The sequence below is a fragment of the Zeus faber genome, assembly GCF_960531495.2.
Source record: "Zeus faber genome assembly, chromosome: 13".
Lineage (NCBI taxonomy): Eukaryota > Metazoa > Chordata > Actinopteri > Zeiformes > Zeidae > Zeus > Zeus faber.
The window spans coordinates 22,695,448-22,720,876 of NC_137198.1; the positions used below are offsets into that span (position 1 = coordinate 22,695,448).

At 43.0% G+C, this 25,429-nt stretch overlaps 2 protein-coding genes across 3 annotated transcripts; both read left to right on the forward strand.

Annotated features, from left to right (window-relative positions):
• Positions 1 to 6,023: 6,023 nt before the first annotated feature.
• On the forward strand, positions 6,024 to 12,467 carry LOC307238909 (GTPase IMAP family member 8-like; the record flags this gene model as incomplete). Its single annotated transcript, XM_080012063.1, has 6 exons — positions 6,024 to 6,051; positions 6,448 to 7,404; positions 8,717 to 9,423; positions 10,993 to 11,094; positions 12,189 to 12,257; positions 12,360 to 12,467. The coding sequence occupies 6 exons, from the start codon at positions 6,024 to 6,026 to the stop codon at positions 12,465 to 12,467; spliced, it is 1,971 nt and encodes a 656-aa protein (XP_079868189.1).
• On the forward strand, positions 10,961 to 25,123 carry galcb (galactosylceramidase b). 2 transcript variants are annotated; one of them, XM_080012768.1, is made up of 17 exons: positions 10,961 to 11,094; positions 12,189 to 12,257; positions 12,360 to 12,423; positions 14,037 to 14,150; positions 15,339 to 15,478; positions 15,596 to 15,634; positions 15,858 to 15,985; positions 18,038 to 18,193; positions 20,010 to 20,134; positions 20,526 to 20,653; positions 20,986 to 21,075; positions 21,181 to 21,270; positions 21,406 to 21,550; positions 22,055 to 22,235; positions 22,607 to 22,770; positions 22,983 to 23,059; positions 23,556 to 25,123. In XM_080012768.1, the coding sequence occupies exons 4-17, from the start codon at positions 14,057 to 14,059 to the stop codon at positions 23,697 to 23,699; spliced, it is 1,701 nt and encodes a 566-aa protein (XP_079868894.1). In that variant the 5' UTR covers positions 10,961 to 11,094; positions 12,189 to 12,257; positions 12,360 to 12,423; positions 14,037 to 14,056; the 3' UTR covers positions 23,700 to 25,123. The 2 variants fall into 2 exon arrangements, with proteins under 2 accessions (XP_079868894.1, XP_079868893.1); XM_080012767.1 differs by lacking the exon at positions 15,858 to 15,985 and adding an exon at positions 16,470 to 16,600.
• The last annotated feature ends 306 nt before the right edge of the window (positions 25,124 to 25,429 follow it).

The window sequence follows — 25,429 nt, forward strand, 5'->3', positions numbered from 1 at the left end:
TCTCTGTCTGCATCCCACAGAGCGTCCTGAAGAGCGGCCTCTGATTGGTCTGTCCAGCGTATAACCTCCCGCTGAACCGGCACTTCCTCTTTCAGCCGTTGTTTATACTTAGGAAAAAGAAAGATGCCGGTGCGGTCAGATTTGCCAAAGGCGATTAGAGACTGCGCTTTGTACCCGTCCGTGAACAGTGTATAACAGTGGTCCAGGGTCCATCGCCCCTCATGGGGCATGTGATGTGTTGTCAACAGTTTGGCAACACCTGTCAGCGATTAGCTCTGTTGACATCCCCGAGCCACAATGAGGGCGGCATCTCTGTGGTTATCTTGGTAGCTAACAAGAGCGTCATGCACCTCAGACGGAGCAGTGTCTGTAGCCGCCTGTGGTTGAATGTAGACTGCACTGAAGATAACTGAGGAGAACTCCCCGGGGAGATAGAAAGGCCGCCATTTGACGGTCAGTAGCTCCAGGATGGGCGAACAGGAGTTTGTGAGAGACACTTGATGTTCCTGCTGTCGCACTAGTTGTTGTTTACAATGAGACGTACTCCCCCTCCCCTTTATTTTCCAGAGTCCGCAGTTCTGTCCATGCGATGAACCGAGAAGGACTCCGCTGGTTGAATGGCATGGTCTGGTACCGAGGGGTTCAGCCATGTTTCTGTGAGGCAGAGGATATTACAGTCCCATATGTGTCTCTGGTATTTTATTCTGGCCCTGAGGTCATCCAGCTTGTTCCCCAGAGACTGGACATTGGCTAATAGGGTACAGGTGGACGGTGTGCCCAGGTCCTCAGCCTGTTCCTGACACCTGATCGTTCTCCTCAGTGCCAACTTTGCGTCTTCTGGCCGGCATGTGGTTTGTTGTCCCTCCGTAGGAGCGCGCTGGGTCAAGTAGGTGAGTGGGAGAAAATTTATGTTTTTCATTGTCAGTCCAAGTGCCAAAAATGTCTGCCTGTCGTATGTGATGATTGCCAAAGTTATGGGTGCAAAAGAGTTGGATTAAATAGTGCAAAAAATAACATCAAGCCTGAGCGGAGGAGGCACGACGGCTGCCGTGCCAAGCCTTCGTGGTTTACTTATCAGCAGTTGCAATGTCAGCTATGTTGTTGTGGACTATTTTTCTTCGTGGAAGCTCTTAAATTAGGCGTTATAGTTATAAAATCAGTTCAAATCAATATTCTTTCTCAATATATTTTATTTAATAAGCAGCCTTGAAATAAGTGGGATAACATGCAGCCAGCTGGTCATTATGCAAAATAACGCCCTTCAGTCTTGTTCAAGACTTTGATCAACCTGTCAGGGCTAATTTTGCGATAATGACCTTATATAGTAGTCTATGTATGCATGAATGTCTATGTTTGAGTTTGTGTTGTTTTAGCGAGTAGAATTTTTTTTATTACAAAAATAGCATCGCCCTAGAGGTCCATACACAGGCCTATACACTGCCTATGCAAGTTCCTTTTTATTTTATTTTATTTTATTTTTACAAAAAATAAATAATTTAATAATTCATTTGAATGTCGAAGGACAGACAGTAAAACACATCAGAGTGCCTATTTCATGTTTTTTCAAGTGATAGGTAACGAACCAAAGTGCTCCCGAAATTAAATTTCTTTCAAGAGGCTGCCATCCTGTGAATTTGCATAATATGCACATTTGCAGAGTAAACAGTAAGCGCAAACCACACGCCTTGGAAAACTGATTCAAGATCCAACTGGTTGAGGACAGGTCGGAAATCAAAATAAAATAATAAAATTAAATTAGAAGAAGAATAACTCAATAGAGCCAATCAGTTCTGGCAGAAGGAGCATGATTTACACATTTAAAAATGATGGACATCCACATGGCTGGAGAGAGAGAGAGAGAGAGGGAGAGAGAGGGAGAGAGAGAGAGAGAGAGAAAAGAGCTTTAGACAATACTGACACCAAGTGGTACTTTACAGAATTTAGACTTGGTGCTTATTTTTGTGATGAGTCAGATGGATTCAACTGAGTAATGTTTAATTAGGCTTACTTCCCATAAGGGTTAAATCCTAAACATAAACAGAAAACTGCCATGCGTATGACTGCAATTATCTTTTTTTTCCCCCCCACTATCTTTTGCATTACTAGATCATTCTTTAACGTTATGATTATCCCGAGTGGAGGCCGTGCACAAGGAAGTGATTTATTGAAAAAAACAAAAGCAATTATATTGCATTAAGATCATTCCACACAAACAATTCGTGCAACACATGACTGTTCTATTGCTCTCATGTCCCGAGGCATGTACTTTCCTCATAATACTGACTTAATATAGTATATACTACACACCATAATGGCATTAAGACAAAATTATGTTTGATATTGACATTAATTGTATTATATTCCTATTTTAATTTTCCTTGTTTGTATGCCACCAAACAAATTCCACAAAAAATAAAATAAAAGTAATTAAAATAAAACAAATATTCAAATGGCATTAACAACCATGGTTGATGTACTGTACACCATTCATTACACTCTGCTCTGTGGAATACTCCATTCTGATTGGTCGATATCTGCAATCAGCGGTCAGTTATTTCTGACTGTTAATAATGGCCATTGTCACGGGCAACCGCTTTTCCGCCGTCCCTCATACCGTATAACCACCTACATGCTAATGCTAACACTAGCACAGGGAACTACATTGGAAGACTTGACGACATGAATGTGGCAATTTTAAATTTCACATTGATAACAGAAGGGCAGAGTATAAAAATGTAAATCGTTGTTTTTTTTTTTGTTGTTGTTTTTTTTGTAGGACCTTGCTGCAGTGGTTTTCTTACTAGAAGCTTCTTAAAGGGACTATTTTTCTGACGGCCCATTATTCCGAGACCTTGATAGTCCGAAAATGCCAAATCCCATTTGAACGAAAGCCCATTTGCCCACCCGCCGTCATAATACAGTACATAATAGACGTAATAGCCGAAGAACAAGGAAGCAAGATTGACATTTCCAAAAGCATGGACTAAGTCATTGGCAGTTTGACAAAATAGACATTGCTCAACACCCAATTGCAGCTGATAAATTAGAAGCATTTTTTATACACACTGAGGATATACAGTATACAGCATATTTGTTAAGAGACTTTTCCCGAGTTCAATAAGTCGAAATGTGTTCAATATGGCCAGAGCTGTTATGCTAAACTGTAAAATATTTCTTTTTTTTTTAATTCTTCTTTCCGGGTCCGTTGTTATCATCACTTAGATGATGGTAGATTTAATGGAGAAGGGTCCAGTTGCTGGTATGTGGTAGGGCATAGATATGAACAGGGTTTATTACGTACTGTAAGTGTAAATATAAGTTATTTGCATGGCACATTTCATACACAAAGCCAAATCAAAGGGCTTTACGTACGGAATAAAACACATTTTATGAAATCAAATCGGAATAAAAGCGTAGTACTTGTTGGAGCGATCTTCAGGACAACAGCAATCAAGGAGTCTGACATTTTTTATTATTTTATTATTAGAATTTCAAAGCCAGCACCACTCATTGTATGTGTTTCAATTGAAATGTAATTCTATTAGCAACAGATTGAGGCTAAATCAGAATCTTTCTTATTGTATTTTCAAAACTGATATAACTTGTCAAAGTATGGCTATATAAGGCAACTGTTTAATGTAAATTTGAGTGTTGCATCGGCTACTTTCATTATGTCAAAGCATGGAGGAAGCCCCAAATGGATTATGTAGAAATTATGATATATTTCATATCTATCTTTGATTGAGAACATATCAATCAGTAAATCGGCCTAATTGTCTGTCCTGTAGAAACTACTGTGATGTGTAATGTTATGCCCAGACGGCATATCTGGACGAGTACTGAAGACCTGTGCTAACCAGCTAGCCCCGGTGTTCACTACAATATTCAACATCTCCCTGGCTGAGTCAGTGGTCCCATCCTGCCTCAAGAGGTCCACCGTCGTTCCTGTCCCGAAGATGGCCTCTCCTGCCTGCCTGAATGACTACCGTCCGGTGGCCCTCACCTCGGTGGTCATGAAGTGTTTCGAGAGGCCGATTAAGGTTTATATCTGTGCCTCCCTCCCCCGCACCTTGGACCCGCTGCAGTTCATGTACCGGCAGAACAGATCCACGGATGACGCGGTCTCCTCACCGATCCACAAGATGTAGTAGAAAACACGATTCATCAGACCAGGACACCACCTTCCATTGCTCCACGGTCCAATTCTGATGCTCACGTGTCCATTGTAGGTGCTTTCAGTGGTGGACAGGGGTCAGCATGGACACTCTGACTGGTCTGCAGCTACACAGCCTCATACACAACAAGCTGTGATGCACTGTGTGTTCTGACACCTTTCTATCACAGCAGCATCAACTTCTTCAGCCATTTGTGCTGCAGTAGCTCTTCTGTGGGATCAGACCAGACCACTCACGGGTTGTCCTTCCTTGAACCACTTTTGGTCGGTACTAACCACTGCATAGTGGAAACACCCCACAAGACCTGCCGTTCAAGATATTTTGGTCCTTCCACTGTCAATCTTGACAATCTGACAATCTCTTCAGTAAGTAACACAGCCTTGTTTTTCCCACAACACAGCACGTCATGTTATTATTTTTTAAATAAGCAGGTGCTCCGAGAGACGGATGGACCGGCCTTCGTCAACACAGAGGAAGGTAGGCTGCGATTACAAAACCAACTGTGGAGTGTTCCACTGCACTGTATACTCTTCACGTGATGAGTCTTCTTGTGACACCGGATGATGTGTTAATTATTTAGGGATGTCAAATGTGACACAATCAATAAATGAACCTTTCCACAAAGACCAGTCAAGATCGGTCAACCTCACTTGTGCTCTCTAGATTCCAAATCAGTTCTCCTTCAGTTCAGTTCACTGATCCTCTCTGTGTTTTTAAGTCACAGACACAAAACTATTTCTGGATGTCTTCTTGTAAGTGCAAACAAGTCTTTGAACAAGAAATTCAGGTCCTGCAGGGACTGCCCGAGAGGAGTGCCTGAGTGTTGATGAAGCATCTAAAGCTATGCTGAGAATCCAATTTTCCGAAAAGAGTCACTCTGGAGTCACGAAACAGTGAAATAAGGCGGCGTTGAAAATAAGCACGGCATTTCACCATGAGCGGTGCAGCATATAATGGTAAGAGCAGTTTTATTCCAAGGATCACAAATATTACACGTAATTTTATCCATTTTACAGACACTATATTTTAATGCACTCGGCTATGTTGTTATTTGTTATAAGTTGTTTTGGTTGTAAAAAGGGATAACTTTTGTTCAATTATTTTTTTAAATTATGTTATTAGTGCTATTTTTGGGAAATGCTTTGATTCTACTGTCTTTTGTCCCAGTCAGATGAAACTCTTATTTATGGTCTTTCAGATAAAGGTATTTGAGAAAGTTAATGTTTAAAAAAAAACAATTAAAAAGTCCCATTCTTCCAATGAAAAATCTGTCATTAACGCCTCACATAAAATATGGCCTCTTTCTGCCATGTTTTCTAGTTATAAACAAACAAAAGCTCTGCCATGTAGAAAAATAGATCAGGACATATATATTTTCAAATCCTTTGTTTACGTGTTTAAACGGACATTAAACACATTACAGAGAAAATAATAGAAATCTGCAGATTGCTAAAGAAGTGGGAGCTTTATTTACAAAAATAGATGGCAGTTCCTGGAGACGGTGGTGGATGTCAGTTACCTAGCTCCCTCTAGTGGATATGGGAGCAATACATACTGTTATACTGTTATAAGTCCAAGTTCAAGTTCAACTGTACTGAAATAACTTTATTTCTTATCGAGTTTCAAGTCTCTACTCCAAAAGAGACCTGTTAAAAAAAGGCATGCATATGCTTAAATACACAAACAGTGACAGTTACACTGTACAAATAACACAAGGGCGGATAAAATGATCAGCAATTGCAACTTTAAGATTGTCCCACATCTGGTATCTCATTATCCGTTTTGAACCCAGTCCAACATGCTAGATATCCTCGTCAATTTGATGGCAAGGCCTTTGCCCTTATAAGAATGTCACTCTTGGGTGTGACCTACTCAGGTTTTTTTTTACCTTTCCGTTCGCAATCGTTGGCGTTTGGCTTCTACACCTATGTGTTTGGCCAACATAATTACAAACAACTATTTAGAGGTGTATAGTTAGTAAACAGCATTGCCATTAAGGAAGATTTATATAACATTTAGTCATTATGTTAGGTCAATGTATGGTTGGCAAAAACAATTCCAACAATGGACTAAGTGGTTACGACACTTTGGACCGGTTTTGGACTGATGTTGGCATGAATGCCTAAAGTTTCCCACCCTTGCTTAAGTGAGGGCGATTATTGGCACGGCATTGTTTTGAGGTTGCCAACCGACATACACTGGCCCAGCATTGCTTTGCTAACCTTGGCTGACTTTTATGAAATCCACGCTTGTGTGTATTTTTACCTGATAGGGCTCCAACAGAGAGGATCCTCCTATGAGCGGAGGATTATTCTAGTGGGGAAGACCGGCGTGGGCAAAAGCGCGGCGGGAAACACCATCCTGGGGAGAGAAGCCTTTGAATCGGACCTCTCTCCGTCTTCCCAGACGTCCGAGTGCTACAAGGCCAAGGGCGTGGTGGGAGGGCGGGGGGTCGCCGTCATCGACACGCCGGGCCTGTTCGACACAAATTACAGCCAGGAAGATGTGATGAAGAAGATCAAGATGTGCATCTCGCTCTCCTCCCCGGGTCCCCACGTGTTCCTGTTGGTCCTCCAGTTAAATCGATTCACGGACGAAGAGCGGGAAGCGGTGCGGATGATCCAGACCACTTTCGGCGAGAGCTCGGTAAACCACACCATGGTGCTGTTCACCCACGGGGACCAGCTGAAGAAGCAAACGATTAACGAATACGTCTCGAAGAGCAACAACCTGCAGCACCTCATCCGGAGGTGCCACGGCCGGTATCACGTCTTCAACAACGAGGTGAAGGACCAGGCGCAGACCAGAAAGCTCCTGGATAAGATCGACAAGATGACCATGGAGAACGGCGGCGGCCACTACACCAACGAGATGTTCGCCAAGGCGGAGGAGGCCATCGAGAAGGAGAAGGCCAGGCTCCTTAGAGAGTCCCAGCAGCAGAGGGAGAAGGAGCTGGCCGAACTCAGAGTCAAGTGCATGGGAAGGGGCTACGCCAAGGAAGAGCGACTAGTGTATCAGAGGTACGAGGTCGCGGCCAGAACACGCGCCGAGAGATCGAACGCATTCCTGAGCGCGCCTGTGATTATCTTAGCCACGGCTTGCGGCGCCGGTATCGGAGCTGTAATCGGAGCCGTGGGAGGTCCCATCGGCCTGGCTGTCGGACTGGCGGCGGGCGCGGCGATCGGTGCCGGATTGGGCGCCCTGACGATTAAAGCCTCCGACAAGTGCAGCATTCAATAAAAGAACGTGATTTGATGCAGATTCGATTCACTGCGGCGATCGTTCTTTAACTGTTAGGAGTTGTTCGTGGGTGGATTTGAATGAACCGGGATTCGGATGTTCGGGTCCAAATTGTGCGGTCAACCATGACCTTAAAACGCCTTTATTTTCAGAATGTTGCTTTTTAAAGTCTTTGCTAAATCTTTATCAACTTGAATTTGTCGTTCATGCAGAGTTTGTTTTTCAGGCCAGTGCATCTGATGTCTCAAAGTTGGACTGTCAGTTTGAGCCGTCAAGATAGGTGAAGCAATTGAAGAGTTCACTCGAGCGACGTTGATTTTAACAGTCTATTGACAGAAAGCGTTTCCCAGTTTATTTGGTTGAATGCGGTTTCATTAAAGGCTCAATAATCAATAGCAATTAGAATATCTAAAGACCAAATGGGTGCAGGTTCGAGTCCCGTTTTAAATTGTACTTTAACCTGTTATCTCTGAGATTTTATTATGTGTTTAATCTGTTTGGAGCATCGTATTGTCATGCTTTTATTGTTCTTGGCTTTTTATATAATGTATTTATGCCATTTAAGCCTTCCGCATTGCCCTTGTGTATGAAATGTGCTATAGAAACAAACTAGCCTTGCCTGACCCGAAGTACAATATGTTGCAATTTCCTGGTTGCTGTGTCTACTGCAGATAATAGAAATGCAATGATTTGCTCTGAATTTAATGTATATGTAGTGGTTTGATTCAATGGCAATAAACATCATCTATAACCTATTTAACCTACCCGTGTGTATGTTATATTGTGTCGATGTACCAATCCCATCTCAGTGTATGATCTGGGGAAAACTACAGTCCAGCTTTCCAAGACTTCCACTGAGGCTAAGACAGGTTTTTTTTATTTTTACCCAAAAGTTGATAAAAATCCTCAACTACTGACATTTTATTGGTATGAGTCAAGTGAAACTGTGCCCCCAAATGAATAAGAGACGTTTGCAGAGAAGTAAAAAGAGAGACGAGGGAAGTTGAAGTAAGTCTTCTCCAAGTTCAAAGTTGCTTGTCATCACTAAAAGAAACATCAAACTGTGGTTCAAAGTTCGGGGAAGTTGTCGCAATGTCCATTCTGTGCGAGTGTGGCGAAACCTGGGCAGTTTTGCACACTTTTACATGAAGCTTCAGCTTTGGTTCAGAAGTTTGAGCTTAGCCGCGCTTCACTGCGCCCTCCAATTGAGATGTGATATTTCAAATAGGGTGTCATCAAAACCCAAAAGCTGCAACCCCAAAGCAAAAAAAGAAAAAACGTTATTTCTTGGTTTTCCATAGGATCGAGGGGGCCGAACCGCCCCGAGGAACTCCGGATCGTTCTGTTGGGGAAGACGGGAGCGGGAAAGAGCGCGGCAGGAAACACCATCCTCGACATCGAGGCATTCCATTCCGAATTGTCTCCGTTCTCAATCACGTCCGAGTGCAAGAAGGTCACGGCAGAGGTGGAAGGGAAGAAGGTCTCTGTCATCGACACCCCGGGCCTGTTTGACACCACTTCCACGGGGGACGAGGTGCAGGAGTCGATCAAAACCTGCTTTGCGCTGTCCGCCCCCGGGCCGCACGCCTTCTTGCTGGTGATGCGGCTGGGCAGGTTCACGCAGGAGGAACGGGAAACCGTCAAGATCCTCCGGGACACCTTCGGCGAGGACTCCCTGACCAGACACACCATCGTGCTGTTCACGCACGGCGACGGCCTGAAGAAGCAAACGATAGAGGAGTTCCTCTCCAAGAGCGAGGCGCTGACGGAGGCCGTCCGGACGTTTCACGGCAGGTACCACGTCTTCAACAACGAGGACAAGGAGGACCGCTCGCAGACGTCCCGGCTCCTGGAGAAGATCGCCGCAATGACCGCGGAGAACAGCGGGAGGTGCTACACCAAGGAGATGTTCAAGAAAGCCGAAAAGGCCAGGAAGAAGGAAAGGCAAAGGCTGTCGAGAGCGGTCAAGGCGGAGAAAAGGCAGCGGAGGGAGGAATTGAAAGCTCAGGTGGAAAAAGAAGTGAATTACTCAACAAGAGGCTCGATGAAGCACATGGACGGTTCCGATAAATGCTTGATCCAATAGGATACTGCCAAGATACTCCGGGACACTCAGGACTCGTCGACCAGACGCGCCAACATGCTGCTCACGCACGACGACAAGCTGATGAAATGAACGACAGAAGAGTTGGTCTTTCAAGAGCGAGGAGCCGACGGGGGCGGCCCGGACGTTTCAACAACGGGGAGAAGGAGCACCGCTGGGCACCACCCGACTCCTGGAGAAGATCGGCCAGATGACCCACTAGTCACAATGTGACAAAGAACTAATCAAATTTTATTTATGATGAATGGATGTAATTCATGATCAATAATGTCATGAATATTATAAAAGATAGGATAAGATAGGACAAGTCAAGAGATACAAATTTAAATAAGACGAGAAATAAGACGTACCACCTCTACATATGTAAACCGGGTTAACATGAAGTGGCACTATGCTCACTAGTGATTAGTCAGCATATTCTATCTGCAGTTGTTTTTATTTCAGTAATATTAAGCCAACTCGGCGACCTATGTGACCTGTCTTTCGAATGTAAATATGAACTGAGAGTGCACTGAATCGCAGCCAACATATTGAAACCTATTAACGGCGACTTTTATAGTAATGCACTGATTTTCAGACAAAATACTGGACACACACCGGCCAGCATCGCCGTGGATAGCCATCGAGAAATTATTTGAAAACGGGAGGTCAAAGTTATTCCTTCTTCATGGAATTTGCAGAGAACACAGACACCCTGTGACTCTTTTGTAAATGACGCAATGTGTGAAGCAATAGACTGTTACGCACCAGCAGACTTGTACACATGTCCGTTGGCCGAGGGGCTCTCGTTAGGATTGAAATAATCGTCATTGCCTATTGTATAATAGTGAATAATTACATGTAACATAACATTTAATAAGTTATATAATATTGTTGGTTTTACTCCATGTGAATGGAATTAAAACGTCTACCAATATAAATAAATAATAATGATAATGACAAAACAATAATGATAACGTTGTTGTTGTTATTATTATTATTATTATTATTCTTAATAATAATTATAATGATGAAATAATAATAATAAAAATATATATAATAATAATGTCAAATAAAAGATGACCTATAGCAAAATGGCAATTTTCCACACATATTTTTTTTAACTATTTGTACATATTCTGTACATATTTGCATAAAGTCATTTACTTTTTTATGAATCCCCTCGGGGGTTCCTTTTGCTCGCTCATACTCGGTTAACCCACGACTGTTTGCGAACGTAATTATTCGACGTCATAAACGCGCTGCTGTGACGGCCACCTCCGGCGATTTCGTAATACACTCCCGCGTCACATGACTGGGCTGCCGCCCAGCGGTCATGTGGCTTGTAAAGGGGCGTGGCCAACCAGCCGCCACACACACGCACACCTCCGGGCACGGAGGCCGTTCAGCGTCCCGGTCCCCCCTCGGCCCCCCTCGGCCCCCCTCGGCCCCACGATGCCGCCCCGGTTCGCTCTCCTCCTGTTCGCATGCCAGTGTCTGTCTCCGCCGCTCGGCAACGCGCAGCAGTACGTGCTGGACGATAAGGTGGGACTCGGGAGAGTGTTCGACGGGATCGGAGGCTTGAGTGGCGGAGGGGTGAGTGGTCACTGCACGGTGTTCCGTCCCGGGGGGGACGCGGTGGCTGGTGGCGGATCCTTGAAAAGGGAGTGACTCGGGACGCGCGGAGCGCCGCCCCGGCGGACGCTCCTTCGAGGGCGGGCGGAGTTCCGCGACGCGGAAGTTCCACAGACGCCGAAACGCGCGCCGCGAAAAACAGACGCCGTGGCCGGGATTGGAAGCTCCGACGCGGGGACCGCGTCGGAGCTTCCAATCCCGGGCACGGCGTCTGTTTTAAATCTTTTGTTTGTTTACCTCACTTGGCCACATGCAACCAGGTGTATTTCAACAACTGCCGTATTTATAGTCGTCAAACCAGGCTTCGATTATAATAAGAAGCACATGTTGCATTAACCGCCATTGCCGATTCGTGGGAGTATTATTCTTGTTCGCGAAAATGCGACTAATCATGCTAACGTTTCACAAGGCTACCGCGGCGACGAGCACGTCCTTCCGTTGCGTGCGTGCGTTCAAACGTGTTCAGGTGCGCACTCATGCACCACCGTATGATATGAACTACTTCACGTTTCACCTTTTTTTTTTTTGTTTTGTTTTTTTTTTTTTTAACAGACTTTAGCTTTTATGGTGACCAGCAGGTGACACCTTCGTGTGTGGAAGACAAAATAGCCTCCGTTAGCCAGTGGTGATACAGTACAAAGTGGTCACCTAACTGGTGTGATGTGTTGTTTGGCTTGGTGGCAAGCGTGGCACTATTGTCTTCTGTCACTCTGTGTGTGTGTGTGTGTGTGTGTGTGTGTGCGTGCGTGCGTAACACGCCACGCAATAGTTAGGCCGGCTGCAGGTGTCACCTTAAAAAAAAAAAAGTTCACCCTCCCCAGTGCAGATGTCGAACTCCACCTGTAAACCCGAACTTGAACCGGCGACGACTCCATTCACCGCTCGGAGAGCGACAGCATCTTGACTGTTGTTCGCAAGGTCCTCCCTTTGCTCACCGTGCGAGATACCAACCAAATCAAAGCCGCTGCTGTGTTCGTGCTGTTTACATTTTGCCATTGTTTCTGCCGTGGACCTTGCCTCTCGTGATCTCGGTTGTTGTCCCGGTTGTCACACAGGCAACCTCTCGCCTGCTCGTCAACTATGCTGAACCGTACCGCACCCAGGTGTTGGACTACCTCTTTAAGGTGGGGTGACTTGGCCTGTGGCACTGATCTCAAAAATGTCCTCGATGTTCCACATATGGAGAGCGGCCGTTAACCTTGTGTCTTAATGTTTACAATCTTCAGCCAAACTTCGGGGCCTCCTTGCACATACTCAAAGTGGAAATCGGAGGCGATGCTCAAACTACAGGTGAGAAGTGTGAGAACACTCTAGATCAGTGGTTCTCAACCTGAGGTCGTCCAAGAGCTTCCGGGGGTGCCCAGGAAAATGACCAATAATTAAACTTGATTGATATTTTATTTGTCGCCAACATTAGATAATGTACGATAATGACTGTTTTGATCTTAGTTTCACTGTTTTCTCCCCTAACTATAGTATAGATAGGGTTAGACGTCGTTAGTGTTGGAGTAAACAATAAAATAATTAGTCTCAGATTGGGGTCCAAAATCTCGATGGTCTAAAGCAGGGGTGCCCAATACGTTGATCGCAAAGGTAGTGCGGGTAGATCCCGACCTGACCGACATGTTGAATGAGATTAATTTAGAGCTGCAAGAAAAAGGCAAAACCGTGATCAACATGATCCGTTCAGTTAATGCTTTTGAAAAATGCAACTTCTGTCCTCAAAGCTGGAGAGCCATGATTTGGGGAACTTTCAAAACCTCGCATCGGAGCCGGAGACCCCAGGAAAGGCGTGTGCGCAACTTGACAGCGCGCGCTGCACAGAGCAGATTGAAAGTGGTCTGTCAGACTTTGACAAACGGTTTCAAGACTCGAGCCCATTGCTATGTGCTACTCATTTAGAGAAGATATTGACGTTGATTCACTCGCATCAAAAATTGCAACACTCTTTCCACCTGAACTGGTCTGCAGTGGAGGATGAGATGTTGACACTACAGGCTGACATTCAGCTTAAGTCCAGGGCTCATGGACAGTTTTGGAACTTACTCACAGAGGAAAAGTACCCAAACATGAGGAAATGTGCTCCCTCCTTGACTGCATTATTCGGCTCTACCTCATTTTTGCGAGTCAGCTTTTTCCCACATGAAGATTATTAACTCTAAATAGCGTTCAGTAGCTACTGTATAGACTATGCAACCCTGGCCGACTCCATTCAGTGCAAGTCATCAGAGTAAGGTAGTGACCATCAATGTATTTAATTGTATTGTGCCGTAAGGGACATGCAGTGATGCAAGGTACGCCAACATATATTGTGTGTATATATATAGTATACTCAGTGTATATATATATATATATATATATATATATATATATAAATAAATATATTTAGCATTTTAAATGCAGGGGGATCATTTTGACCTGGTCATTTTAAAAGTAGCTAGCAAGCCGAAAAAGTGTGTGCACCCCTGGTCTAAAGTGTATGAAATTGAGTCGTTGGTATGAAAAATGGTAACAATCACCAATGTACATCTATACAGGCAAGGCAATGGCAAATCTGTTTAGTATAGCACAATTCGTGCACAAGGGCAATTCAATTGGCTTCACGTAAGCCATAAAACACATTATAGAAATAAAAAAGAAGCCTTAAGGCATAAAATAAAAGGGTGAAAACATAAAAAGACATAATAAAATCGTAAAATCATAAAGATAACAGGTTGGAGTGCAATCTACAAGAGGGCTACCCATAGGTCTGTGATGGATACTATATACTTCAGGAAATCAAACTCATGTGACACGGATGGTAGTTATCTAAGGTCAACATTGACAAGAGTTAAAGCTCGATGGCGACAAGGATTTGCGCTTTGTCTTCCTGTTTCGTAACCCTTTCAGCATTTTATTGCCAGATGGAACGGAGCCGTCCCACATGCACTATGAGAATGACGAGAACTTCTTCCGGGGCTACGAGTGGTGGCTGATGAAGGAGGCCAAGAAGAGGAACCCGAACATCACACTCATCGGTGAGAGTGGCTTCATTTCCCTTCGGTTGGAAATATAAACTCAAAAATAAAAACTGTCACGTGATCACTGTCGCTGTTAAATGAAAGAGATGATACTTCAATTTTGAGGAAGTCTGTTGGAGTTCACCCTCAACTGATGATAGAAACATCAGGAGGAGATGCCATAGACGATGCAAATGCAAGTATTTCTCGAAACCAAATTAACATTTGAATCTTTTTGTTTTTGTTTTTTCATAAACAAATCCTTTAGTAATGCGGGAACCGGTTTGAAATATGTTGAAATATTTGAATCCCTGTCCCAACTTCACCTCCTACAAGCTCACCCCCCCCCCCCCAACACAGTTAGTTTTGTTTGTAATAGACACTATGGGATTCACAGACACAGTCACAGTGTTTAGTTGACACAGTCAACTAAATGACACTTTTAATCTGAAATAACTGAAATGGCCTTTCCCAGTCGTAGTTAAAAATAATCTGATTTCCAGAAGGTAGATTAGAGCTTCTCTAGGTGTAAGTGAAGGCTTGAATTAAACCTGGCCAGAGTCAGGTTTATCCTTTGATGACTGGATGTAGGCGTCCAGGTGGACCCTTGACAACAGAGAACATGGATTATCTGGACTGAGACCAGCACCAAGACCTGACAGAAGGAGCCGACTAGTCCTTCACGACCTAGTTCTCGACTTCCTAGTCGAGAACTAATTGATCTTAAATGAAATGTCTCAGAGAGGATTTTTTAAAATTCTGGATTAATTTAAGTTGTATTATCTTAGTCCTGATTTAGATTAAACCCCCTCTGCTAGGGCTACTGTTCTCAGACAACAATGATGATTATATTATTTATTTAAATGTGTATATAATATATATTTATATTATTTATTTATCTAATTTATTTACATTAATTTATTTTTGTTTTTCAGTTGAATTATATTTGATGTTCAAGAAAATCCGCTGTTAAGACAGATTTCATTTTTTTTTTTTCAAGTTAAATAAACCCATGATTTCAAAGTCAGTGGGTAATCATGTTAAATAATCGTGATTACGATTTTTGCCATAATTGCCACAAAACCGCCCCTATATGTGTCAAACAGTCCTTAAACTGAGACTGTAAATTTCTTGAAACAATTTCTCTGTCTAATAATAATTTTGTTTGTTCTCATAAGTAATTATGTATTTTTGCCGGCCACAAAGGTTTGCCCTGGGCCTTTCCAGGATGGGTGGGTGGTGGCGAAAACTGGCCCTACGACTTCCCTGACATCACAGCATCTTACGTGGTGTCCTGGATCATTGGGGCCAAGCAGTACCATGACCTGGTCATAGACTACGTCGGGGTGTGTACTCCTGCTCTTTGGATCTTTTTGGACAGTGTTGAAGCTGTAAAGATAATGTGTTTTTATATATGTCTAATCTACCGGTTGTAGGCTAACCTGCAATTTCAATCCCCTCAGATCTGGAATGAAAGGAACTTTGACAGCAAGTACATTCAGGTAATACTTCACCTCTTTAAAATCCATAACCACCTGTTTTATAGGCCAAACCGAAGCGGTGTTTAGGGGACAGCACGGCTAACCCTGGTCTTGGGAGTGAGGGACAATAAGCCGCAGAAAAACAGCCACAGACACTTTAGTTGTGTTCTAAACAAACTAAGAATCGCACAGTGGTGGAGAGCTGCGACGGGCCTTTCTTTAGAGACTCTCCTTCTCCACCAAGGTGCTCCGGGACATGCTGGATAAAGTGGGCCTCACTGAGGTGGGCATCATCGCGGCAGACGGCGACTGGAGCGTTGCCAACACTATGGTCGTTGACCCTTACCTCAACGATGCCGTTGAGGTGGTCGGGTAAGTAAAGGCGCCCTTGGCCAATCGTGAACCACCCAAATCAATCCCGTCCTCCACAGCATGACGATGACACAGCAATGGCGCAAATCTCTCGCTTGCTTTCAAGGCAGCTTTGCAGCGGGGAGTCTATCGCTCAATTGAATTATCAAACCAATGACACACACTTAGGGAACCGTCCCTCTACACCACTGTTGGACACCTGGGTGGGTCTCTACCCATTATTTATAGGTTTTTGCTCTCACCACAGTTACAATTTGCGAGTGATGAGGAAATTGTTCCATCCAAACAAAACCTATTTCCACTGGTGGATCTATTTAAATGTTGTGGCGGTTTTTCTGCGGCTGTTTTGAGGCCCCTGAGAGTCAAATCGTCTAACATAACAAGACCAATATGCTAAATAAGGTAGGGGTAGTGTAAACGGTCTCTCCTTGTACATTACTCTTTCTTCCTTTTTTCTCTCTGTCATTCTGACTGTGTCTGCCAGCTCCTAAGGTACACTCTGGACAAGAGTGGCTTGGAGAGGGTGAGAATCATAGCGAGTGATAACCAGTGGGAGCCCATCACCCTGTACATGCTGCTAGACCAGGAGCTCAGCAGAGCTGTAGACGTGATAGGGTACGACCCACATCCACTTACACCTCAGGCTCCAGGTTGTTGTTTTTTTTTAGACATTTACAGATTTGATGTTATTGTATTTAATTTATTTGCACTTTTATTTCACAATGTATGTTTTTTTTTTTTTTTTATCTGGCACCCTGCTGCCACCAATTTTTGACAAGTTACTGATTTAATCACCAAAAGTTCAAAATGTCAAGCTCTTATAAAAAAAAAACATGCTTTACACATGATTTATTTACTGTTCTAGCTGACAAACCTGGATAATATAGTGCAGCTAAGATGCCCTTTGACTGAAATAAATGTATTCCCACTCGTTATGCTCTTTTGCGACTGAGTGGCTTAAGGATTTTGACCATGTCGACTCAGTCCGTTTTCCCTAGTCGACTATCATTTTAACCTGACGGTGAAGGAGAAAAATCCTCCACCTGAAAACCTTTGGTTTACTTCCTCTCTCCATTGTAGACACTAGCTTGTAGTGTTGATGAGAATCAACTTTGTTTTCGCCGGTTTGTCAATGAAGCCCAATTACTGACTACACCCACATTGTACATTTAGAGAACCTTTGAGGACAGGAAATTGGCTCAAAGTGGCCTTTAACCATCTTGCTATGCATGACCTGCGTCCACCCTGCTTTGACACACGTTTCCAGTTTACGTGATTGCTTATGCTTTTCAATCACGTTTAATCCACCATTGGAAATTACTCCGACAAATGATGAGACATTCAAACTTAAACAGGTTCAATGTTATGTTGTAATGTAATGGTTTGTTAATATGGAAAAGTTAAATATTTTATTGACAATCTTGGCGTCTTGAGCTAAAGCCTATATTTGAACCTCCTGTCCCTGTACAAATAGAAACTGGATATCCTGAGACATTTATGTTAAAGTTTGCTAAGAAATATTAAGCCCTTACTATCCAGTTTGTGCATTGTGGAACTTGAGAGTGGAACTTTTGACTTGCACCAACCGGGATTAAATCTAAACCTGGATTAAATCAAGGTGTTGCTATTAATCCTGTTAGACCAACATTAAATGATGGTTGGACTAATAATAAGGATTACATTAGTTTTGTTTTCACAGTAAGGTTTCACAATTAGTATTTTTATTTTTTTCACAGTTAACCCAGATTTAATTCAATTTGGGATCAGTCATGGATATGCCAGTGAGGTGGTTTACACCTATCATTTATTATTTTAATTTATTACATGTTTTAGTGTCTTGTGAAATTTTAACTCGGCTTGGTCCGCTTCCGTCAGCGTATTTAAACATATTTTTGAAGTAACCGTCCGATCGGTCGTCAGCTGCATCGAAAATCAAAAATAGAACCTTGATCACCTAATCCTTGAGAAGCTCTAAATTCTGTTTAAATTAACCGTTGATGGTGTAGCGCAGCCTGAATCATCCAATTTAATTGGTTTGTCTGACCCTGGCAGGGCGCACTACCCCGGGACCACCACGGTGCTGGAGGCCCTGAAGACTCAGAAGAAGCTGTGGTCCTCTGAGGACTACAGCACCTTCAACGACGATGTGGGTGGAGGCTGCTGGGCACGCATCCTCAACCAGAACTACGTCAACGGCCTCATGACCGCGTGAGTGAATAGGACTGGTTTTTAAAATGCCTCTTGCTTGGAAAAGGATCTTGATCCTTCTGAAGTGGTCAAGTGGATTTAGCATGGGAGCGGGAGGCTGGCGATCCTTAAACTAGCCGTTGGTTCTCAGACCCTTTGTGGGGAAAACGCCTACGGAGGCTTTATGAAGAGGGACTGGGTTTACTTCACTATAGCGATAGATGGGTGTCAGCACCATGCATCACAAATAGGGAAGAATAATAAAGCTATCATAAAGTAATTAAATTCTTATTTTAATTAAGTAATTTAATTATTTTATTTAAGTGATTCAATTATTTTAATGGAGTAATTCAATTCTTTTAATAATAAAAAATCTTATTGTAATAATAATTAAAAAAAAAAAGATACGGCAATATGCAATGAACCTAAGAATTAGCTGAAAAATTGTCAATGTACAATCAATGTAAATATTGACTAGAAGTTGGAGAAAAATATTCTATCGAACTAAAAATAAAACAACTATACATCTAAACGTGAACCATTAAAAAAACTGATACGATGACCTAATAAGAAATATAATAAACAGAAATTAACAAAAAAGGAATAAAAAAAACAAACAACTTAAAACCTCTAGAACATAAAGCATACACGAGAAGAAAATTGGCAATTTACAACAAACCTAAAAATTAGCTGGAAGATAGGAAAAAATGGTTGCCGAACTAACATCTACAATTGTTGCAATCAAGCCCTGATAACTAAAGAACCACGGAAACAGGAAGTTCAAGTTCTCTGGAAATTGATTCTTCGCCTCCTGACAATCTTACGTCTTGACCTTCAGACACGGTCTCCTTTCTTGCACAAAACAGGAAAACGAGTCCGGATTCTTATATAGCAGGCACCTGAAACTCACCAAAGATAACGTATTACTCCTCTTTTCTTGTGAAAGGCTTCAATCTTGTCTGAGACGTGAGGATTTCTTTGCAGAATGTGATTTGGTCAGTTATTCCACTTGCGGTTCCACGGTAATATTTCCATGTCGATCAAAAACCTATTTTACTATCCTGAAAGCAAGGATGAAGGATGTCCCTCTGCACTGTCTCCTGTTCGGTCTAAAAGACTTCATAACGCTTTATTTCTCTTCATGTTCATTCAGGCTCAACGTTAAACAACAGTAGGCTGTCCGATTTACATTTACCTTTCTTTAGATCACTAACTCAGTTCATCATTTTAAGTTGTGTTAAGTGCAGGGTTGCCAGGCAATGTGCAGTATGTACTGTATTACATGGCAACCCAGGACTGCTCAAATCCGGGAGATGTTCATCAAATGAAAACAATTCTAATTTGTAAAATACTAAGCATGTGATGAATACTTGGTCGGACGCTACGAAAGTAAACGTGTCTGCTTGTGCGTGCAGCAGAGTCACAGCAGTCTGTTTATCACTGGAGGAGAGAAGGCTACGGGAGACCTTAGATCGGGTATAGATCAGTAATTATTGCCCTTGCATAACTGTTGTAAAAAGTCTGGCGTTACCGGTAACACCGGTGTTGTCGTGAATTTATTAACCGGTGGGGAAAAAGATTCTCACTGTGTCATCCCATAATGTGTATACAATTCTATTTAATATTTACAGTATTAAGACTTAATTAATTAGGTGTTCCCTGTTTTTGGTTGTTTCCCTATCACTTCCCACACCGTAGCCCCATACTCTCAATATGCAATATAATCTCGTCCACGGGTGACGATGCACCACTGTGGACCACTAGAAATAAACAACTGCCTTTTTAAGTAGTTGTGTAGTGGAACGTCAGTGATGGGAACTCGGCTTGGTCTCTCCAGCACCATATCCTGGAACCTGGTGGCCAGTTACTACGAGGATCTGCCTTTCGGCCGAGACGGGCTGATGACCGCCGAGGAGCCCTGGAGCGGGAACTACGTAGTGGAGTCTCCCATCTGGATCACAGGTCTGGATAATGTCAACAATAATAATAATTATCATAACCTTTATTTGTATGGTTCCTTTCATAGATAACAAGAAACTCAAAGTGCTTTACATGAATAGAAGGCTGTTAAGGGTTAAAAAAAAATAAAAACTAAAAACCAAGATCATTCCTCGGCAAATGCTTTCTCTTGAGTAATTGGTCTTCAATTAATGTGCTTAAATTCTCAAATACTCTCACAATAGATTAATAATCAACAAATTCCTCTGGTGTACTAACCATAGGAATAGCAAATGGTGTTAAAAAGGCTTAAAATGTGTCTACAGTTCTAAGCTAGTCTAGCTAGTTTCTCAGTTTATTATCATTGTTGAAATGTAGTATAAAATATACCACGCAACCCCTTTCCTCTCCTCAGCCCATACCACCCAGTTCACCCAGCCCGGGTGGACCTACCTGCAGACGGTGGGACACCTTGCGCAGGGCGGGAGCTACGTGGCCCTGACGGATGCAAAAGGAAACCTCACCATTGTCATAGAAACAATGGCAAGTTTATTTGATTTATTAGTTCAAGTTCAAGAGATTACTTTAGTGTTTGTCTGAGGAAAAAGTCTCAAAACCTGAAAATAAAAAAACAAAGTGTGTGTGTGTGTGTGTGTGTGTGTGTGTGTGTGTGTGTGTGTGTGTGTGTGTGTGTGTGTGTGTGTGTGTGTGTGTGTGTGTGTGTGTGTGTGTGTGTGTGTGTGTGTGATTAAAAACTGTTCATATACAAAATGGTTATGGATTACACATTACACATTACACATTAAGTATGTATTTAATGTATCCCTTGCACATAAGGGATTATCTCAGTATTTCTTTCTCACTTCCATTTCCAGACTCACAACCATTCGGTTTGCATACGGCCTCCGCTCCTGCCCTTCAATGTGACGTCCCAGAATGCAACGTTCCAGCTGAAGGGCTCCTTCGTAAGCGCCCGCGCCGTCTTCACCAAACTCCAGGAAGTTCAATCCCACGGTGGGAGCTTTTGTCTCATGCAAGCTCCTTTGTGTGTGTGTGCTTATTTCCGTTAGGCCTCCATTAAGGAACTCCAAGTGTGGCGGTCCAGATTTGAGTTCAAGACCAACAATCCGGTCTTCTTTGAAAAACTGACACCTCTGCAGGTGTGTAAAGAACATAGACGCTAAATGCTTTAATTCCCCTTTTTTTGTTTTTCCCAACATTCTGGGATGTTGTAGTTTGAATCAATTTCTTAATTTTGTCATGCTCTTTTTTTTTTTGGTTCTGGTATTCCAAAGCTCTCTGATGGCTTCTTCAGCCTGAGCTTGGCCGAAGACGTGGTGTACACCCTGACCACCGTCACCACCGGTCAGAAGGGCGGTCACCCGGCCCCTCCGCCCTCCGCCCGCTTCCCCAAAATCTACAAGGACAACTTTGACGTTGGTGAGTAGACCATGCATGGAAAAGGATCTTGCTTCAAAACCTACGAACACCTGTGGCCATGTGACTTGTACCTGGACACTACATGGAATGAAGCCATGTTGCATTTGACCTTCACTCACTGAAAATGCGTCATGGAAGACGGATCCTGATCTGTGGACTTGGAAACCGTTTCGAACGGCCAAAAGGGTCAGAAGTACCTCGTCCTTGTCTTTCTGCCTCTGACTGTGGCTGTATACATTTGTGCCGTTTTTTTTGATCTGTATGAAATGCTAAATTGTTATTTCACATTAATTGAATCCTCAGTTTTTTACTGAAAGCAGGACCTTCAAAGCAGGACCTTCGTGCTGGAACTGAAACTTACTTACTTTTGCCGATTTACTCCAGACTCCGGATTCATTTCAGAGATTTGCTTCACAACGAATTAATTGTTTGCAGATTGGACGAGCGCCAATACATTTTGACATTTGATTCGATTGTATCGCACTTTTCCCCTGCTCCCAACAGCCAACCCTCCCTTCTCAGAGGCCCCGTACTTTGCCGACCAGACGGGGGTGTTTGAGTACCACACCAACCTGACAGACCCCGGGCCCCACGTCTTCACTCTGCGCCAGGTCCTCACCCAGAGACCCATCACCTGGGCCGCCGACGCCGACCAGACCATCAGCGTCCTAGGCGACTACAAATGGTCAGCTGATCTGCACTCATTCTTCTTATTTTGGGGCATTTTTACTTTGTTTGCGTGAGCGATTCAAGCTTTTCAGCCTTTGCTAAACAGTACAAATAGCTGCAATGGTTCCTAAAGTTAAGTTAAACTCTGTTTTGCCAAAACCTCGTATGTTAAAATACAGTGTTTTCCCTAGAAATGTTATTTTTAAGTGTGTGAGGGTAATAGTTGATGGTAAATATTAAGTATTTTTTGACGGGTGTTTTCCCCTTTTTGGACATCATTATCGTCAAACTTGCTGTCAGTCCTTTCCTATCAGGGCCTTTCAGTTGAGTGAAATTCAAAGGGAAGTTTTTTTTTTTGTTTGTTTTTTTGGGGGGGGGGTTTTCCAGGGAGAACTTCACGGTCACCTGTGACATCTTCATGGAGACGCAGAAGAAGGGCGGCGTCTACGTAGCGGCCAGAGTGGACAAAGGGGGACAGTCCGTCCGCAGCGCCGCGGGTGTCTTCTACTGGGTGTTCGCCGACGGCACCTACAAAGTCACCAACGACATCGGTCATATCAACATATTTGTTTATACACATTTATATTTAGAAACAATAAGTACGAGATGACAAGTTCCTCAACAGTTGCCATGCCTCGTTTGCGGTCTTTTGGCCAGATCGGCTTTGTCCTCTACTGCGCTCTGGTGGAAGTGAGGCGTATTGCGTACTGACGTGTGTGAGGTTTGTTTGGGCTCTTAGACGTTCTTAATGCTTCCTCCACAGCCGGTCAGACCGTCCTGGCTGAGGGGAAGTCTGGAACTAGAGCTTACGGCTGGCACACGCTAACACTGACTGTGAAAGTAAGTTTACTCCGTCTAAAGATAGCCAGCTCTTTGGCTTATTGTCAGTCCGGGTTTTATCCCGAATCCGGAAACGCACCCGGCGGTCGGATCCTGCCCCCTCCCCCCCCAGCGGCTATAGGAGGGACTGCGTCCAACGGTTCTCACATCAAGCCGGCTTTCCTGTCGGATCCGCCCAATGTAGCACCTCTTCTTGCAACTTTCTTTTTTTCAGTTTTCCAAAGCAAATTACTTTATATAGTGTTCGAAAGAGTGCTCCAAAAAATGTATTTAAAAAATGGTATTCTACTACTTAAAAAAGCCTTTCCTTCTATACACAAACTTCATTCCTAAAATAGCAGATTTATTGATAGTGAAGCTGCTATTTGCGTGCGGACTTCACCTCTTCCATAGATGTGAATCGACTTTGATTTTGTTGTTTCTCCAATTCAGTGTAAAACCGGCTTTAGCTTTGATAAATTCACTTCTATATTTTGATCCATTTTTATGTTTCCAGGGCCAGTTTGCGTCGGGTTTGCTGAATGGTTACCCACTGTGGAAAAACGCTGTGGTGATGGACCCAAAGAACGGCTGGGTCGCTATAGGAACGCACTCCTTCGAGCTGGCACAGTTTGACAACTTTGCTGTGACAGCTGAATGAGCGGCTTCACCGTTTTGTTGGCACGCCTTAATTTATTCACCCCACTGTCTTAATTAACGCTCTAATGTGATTCATTGTTGTTTTTTTAACTATTTGTCACCAGATAATTGCCTAGAGAATCTTATATTAACCAGGTGATGCACTAAACCTCCAAAGCCTACACACTGAATCATGGTTTCAGCTCATTAAAACAAGTGGAAAATGCTTTCTAAGAAATACAAATTCAGAATATTAAAGGACACCTATTATGAAAAACTCACTTTTCCAGTGCTTGTGCACATACATTTGGGTCTCTGACGGGCCTACGAACACACAAACTGTGGAATAAGACAACCCGGTCAGTTTCTTTGTGAGCTGTCTATTTCAGAAAACTTGTGATCGTGAACACGCCGTTCAGATTGCCGACGCCCTCCTACGTCCCATGGTGCCTCAGTAGAATTAGAACCACCCCCCCCCCCCATCTGAGTAACTCCACCCACCGCTGTAGAATAACAAGCGCCGCTGGGAACTGCTCTGTTCAGTGCACAGACCAGCACAAACCATTTAAAAGAAAGAGGATTTAAATGAAACCGTGAAGAAACTGCGGACGATGGAAATCTTAAAAAATAGAAGCTAAACTGGCAGGCCGCGGCGTACGATCCGCTGTGCATTTGTCCAAACAAAACCAATAAAAATAAAGTTGTTTTTATTGTAGATGTATTTATTTATTTATTTTTTCCAGTGTTTCCGTGAAACGAAAAATCCCTGCGTGCGGTGTCTGCAACGAAAGTTGGAACAAACTTAAATGAGGCCTGGTAGTTCTAATACGAGTGGAGATTCAGCAACTGGATTGCTTATTTCTTGTCTCAGATATGGCCACGAACAGATTTTAGTGGACTGATAAGGCGGAATCAGTGAAAGTACAACAGAACCCTGAAGAAAATTTAGGGTTAGTATTTTTAGAGCTTATAGAGCTTATTGTGCGTAATCAGAGTGTCATGACATTTCACTGCATATATGTATGACTATGTATATGTATGTGACAAATAACCTCTTGAATCTTGAAGTCATGCTCAAGCGCCATTGGCTCACAGAACTAGGGGCCTCAGGAGGGAAGTGCCACAGAAGCACCACAAATGAACGAGCGTCAGGAAGAGGATGGTTTAGAGCCATGTTAGAATACCTAGAATGCATAATCTGGGTGGTATTTTCAGCAAAAAACTTAAAAAGTGGGTTTTGGGGACCTCGGAGACCTATATTAACCTGTTGAAAAGGAGCATAATAGGGGCCTTTAAGTAAAAGGGAGAATGACTTCAATGTGGTTTCAAAGCAGCATTTTTGCCTTGTTTTGCAAGTTGAAACTTTTTTTTTTTTTTTACAGTGTAATGATTGTAATGTTATTGCTTGTGAAAATAGTTTTTAATAAAAATGATTTTTAAAATGAAGTGCCTTTTTATAAGTTGAATATGCGTCTTAAACCAATTTTTTAATTTTCCTTATTTTTATTGAAAATATAACCATGCATACAAAGAAAACAGGAATTTATGAGAACAGGACAACAGCGATAGGAGGTGCAAGTAAAGAAATGCAAACAAAAAATAAACATGTAGATATTTATTACAAGTGCACGAGCTTCTACACTGAGATAAAGAAACAATGCAACAAATAAATCACTCGTTCACAGGAAACTTTCGAACATTTCTGATGTGACGTCACAAGTTCGTAGCGGCATTTCGCCACAGGCCCCGCCC

Bases quoted from the DNA above. Each gene is read 5' to 3' on its own strand.
- galcb (XM_080012767.1), top strand. From the start codon at position 14,057: ATGCACTATGAGAATGACGAGAACTTCTTCCGGGGCTACGAGTGGTGG. The intron at 14,151-15,338 runs GTGAGAGTGGCT...CCGGCCACAAAG, and splicing joins CCCGAACATCACACTCATCG to GTTTGCCCTGGGCCTTTCCA. The intron at 18,194-20,009 runs GTGAGTGAATAG...TGGTCTCTCCAG, and splicing joins GTCAACGGCCTCATGACCGC to CACCATATCCTGGAACCTGG.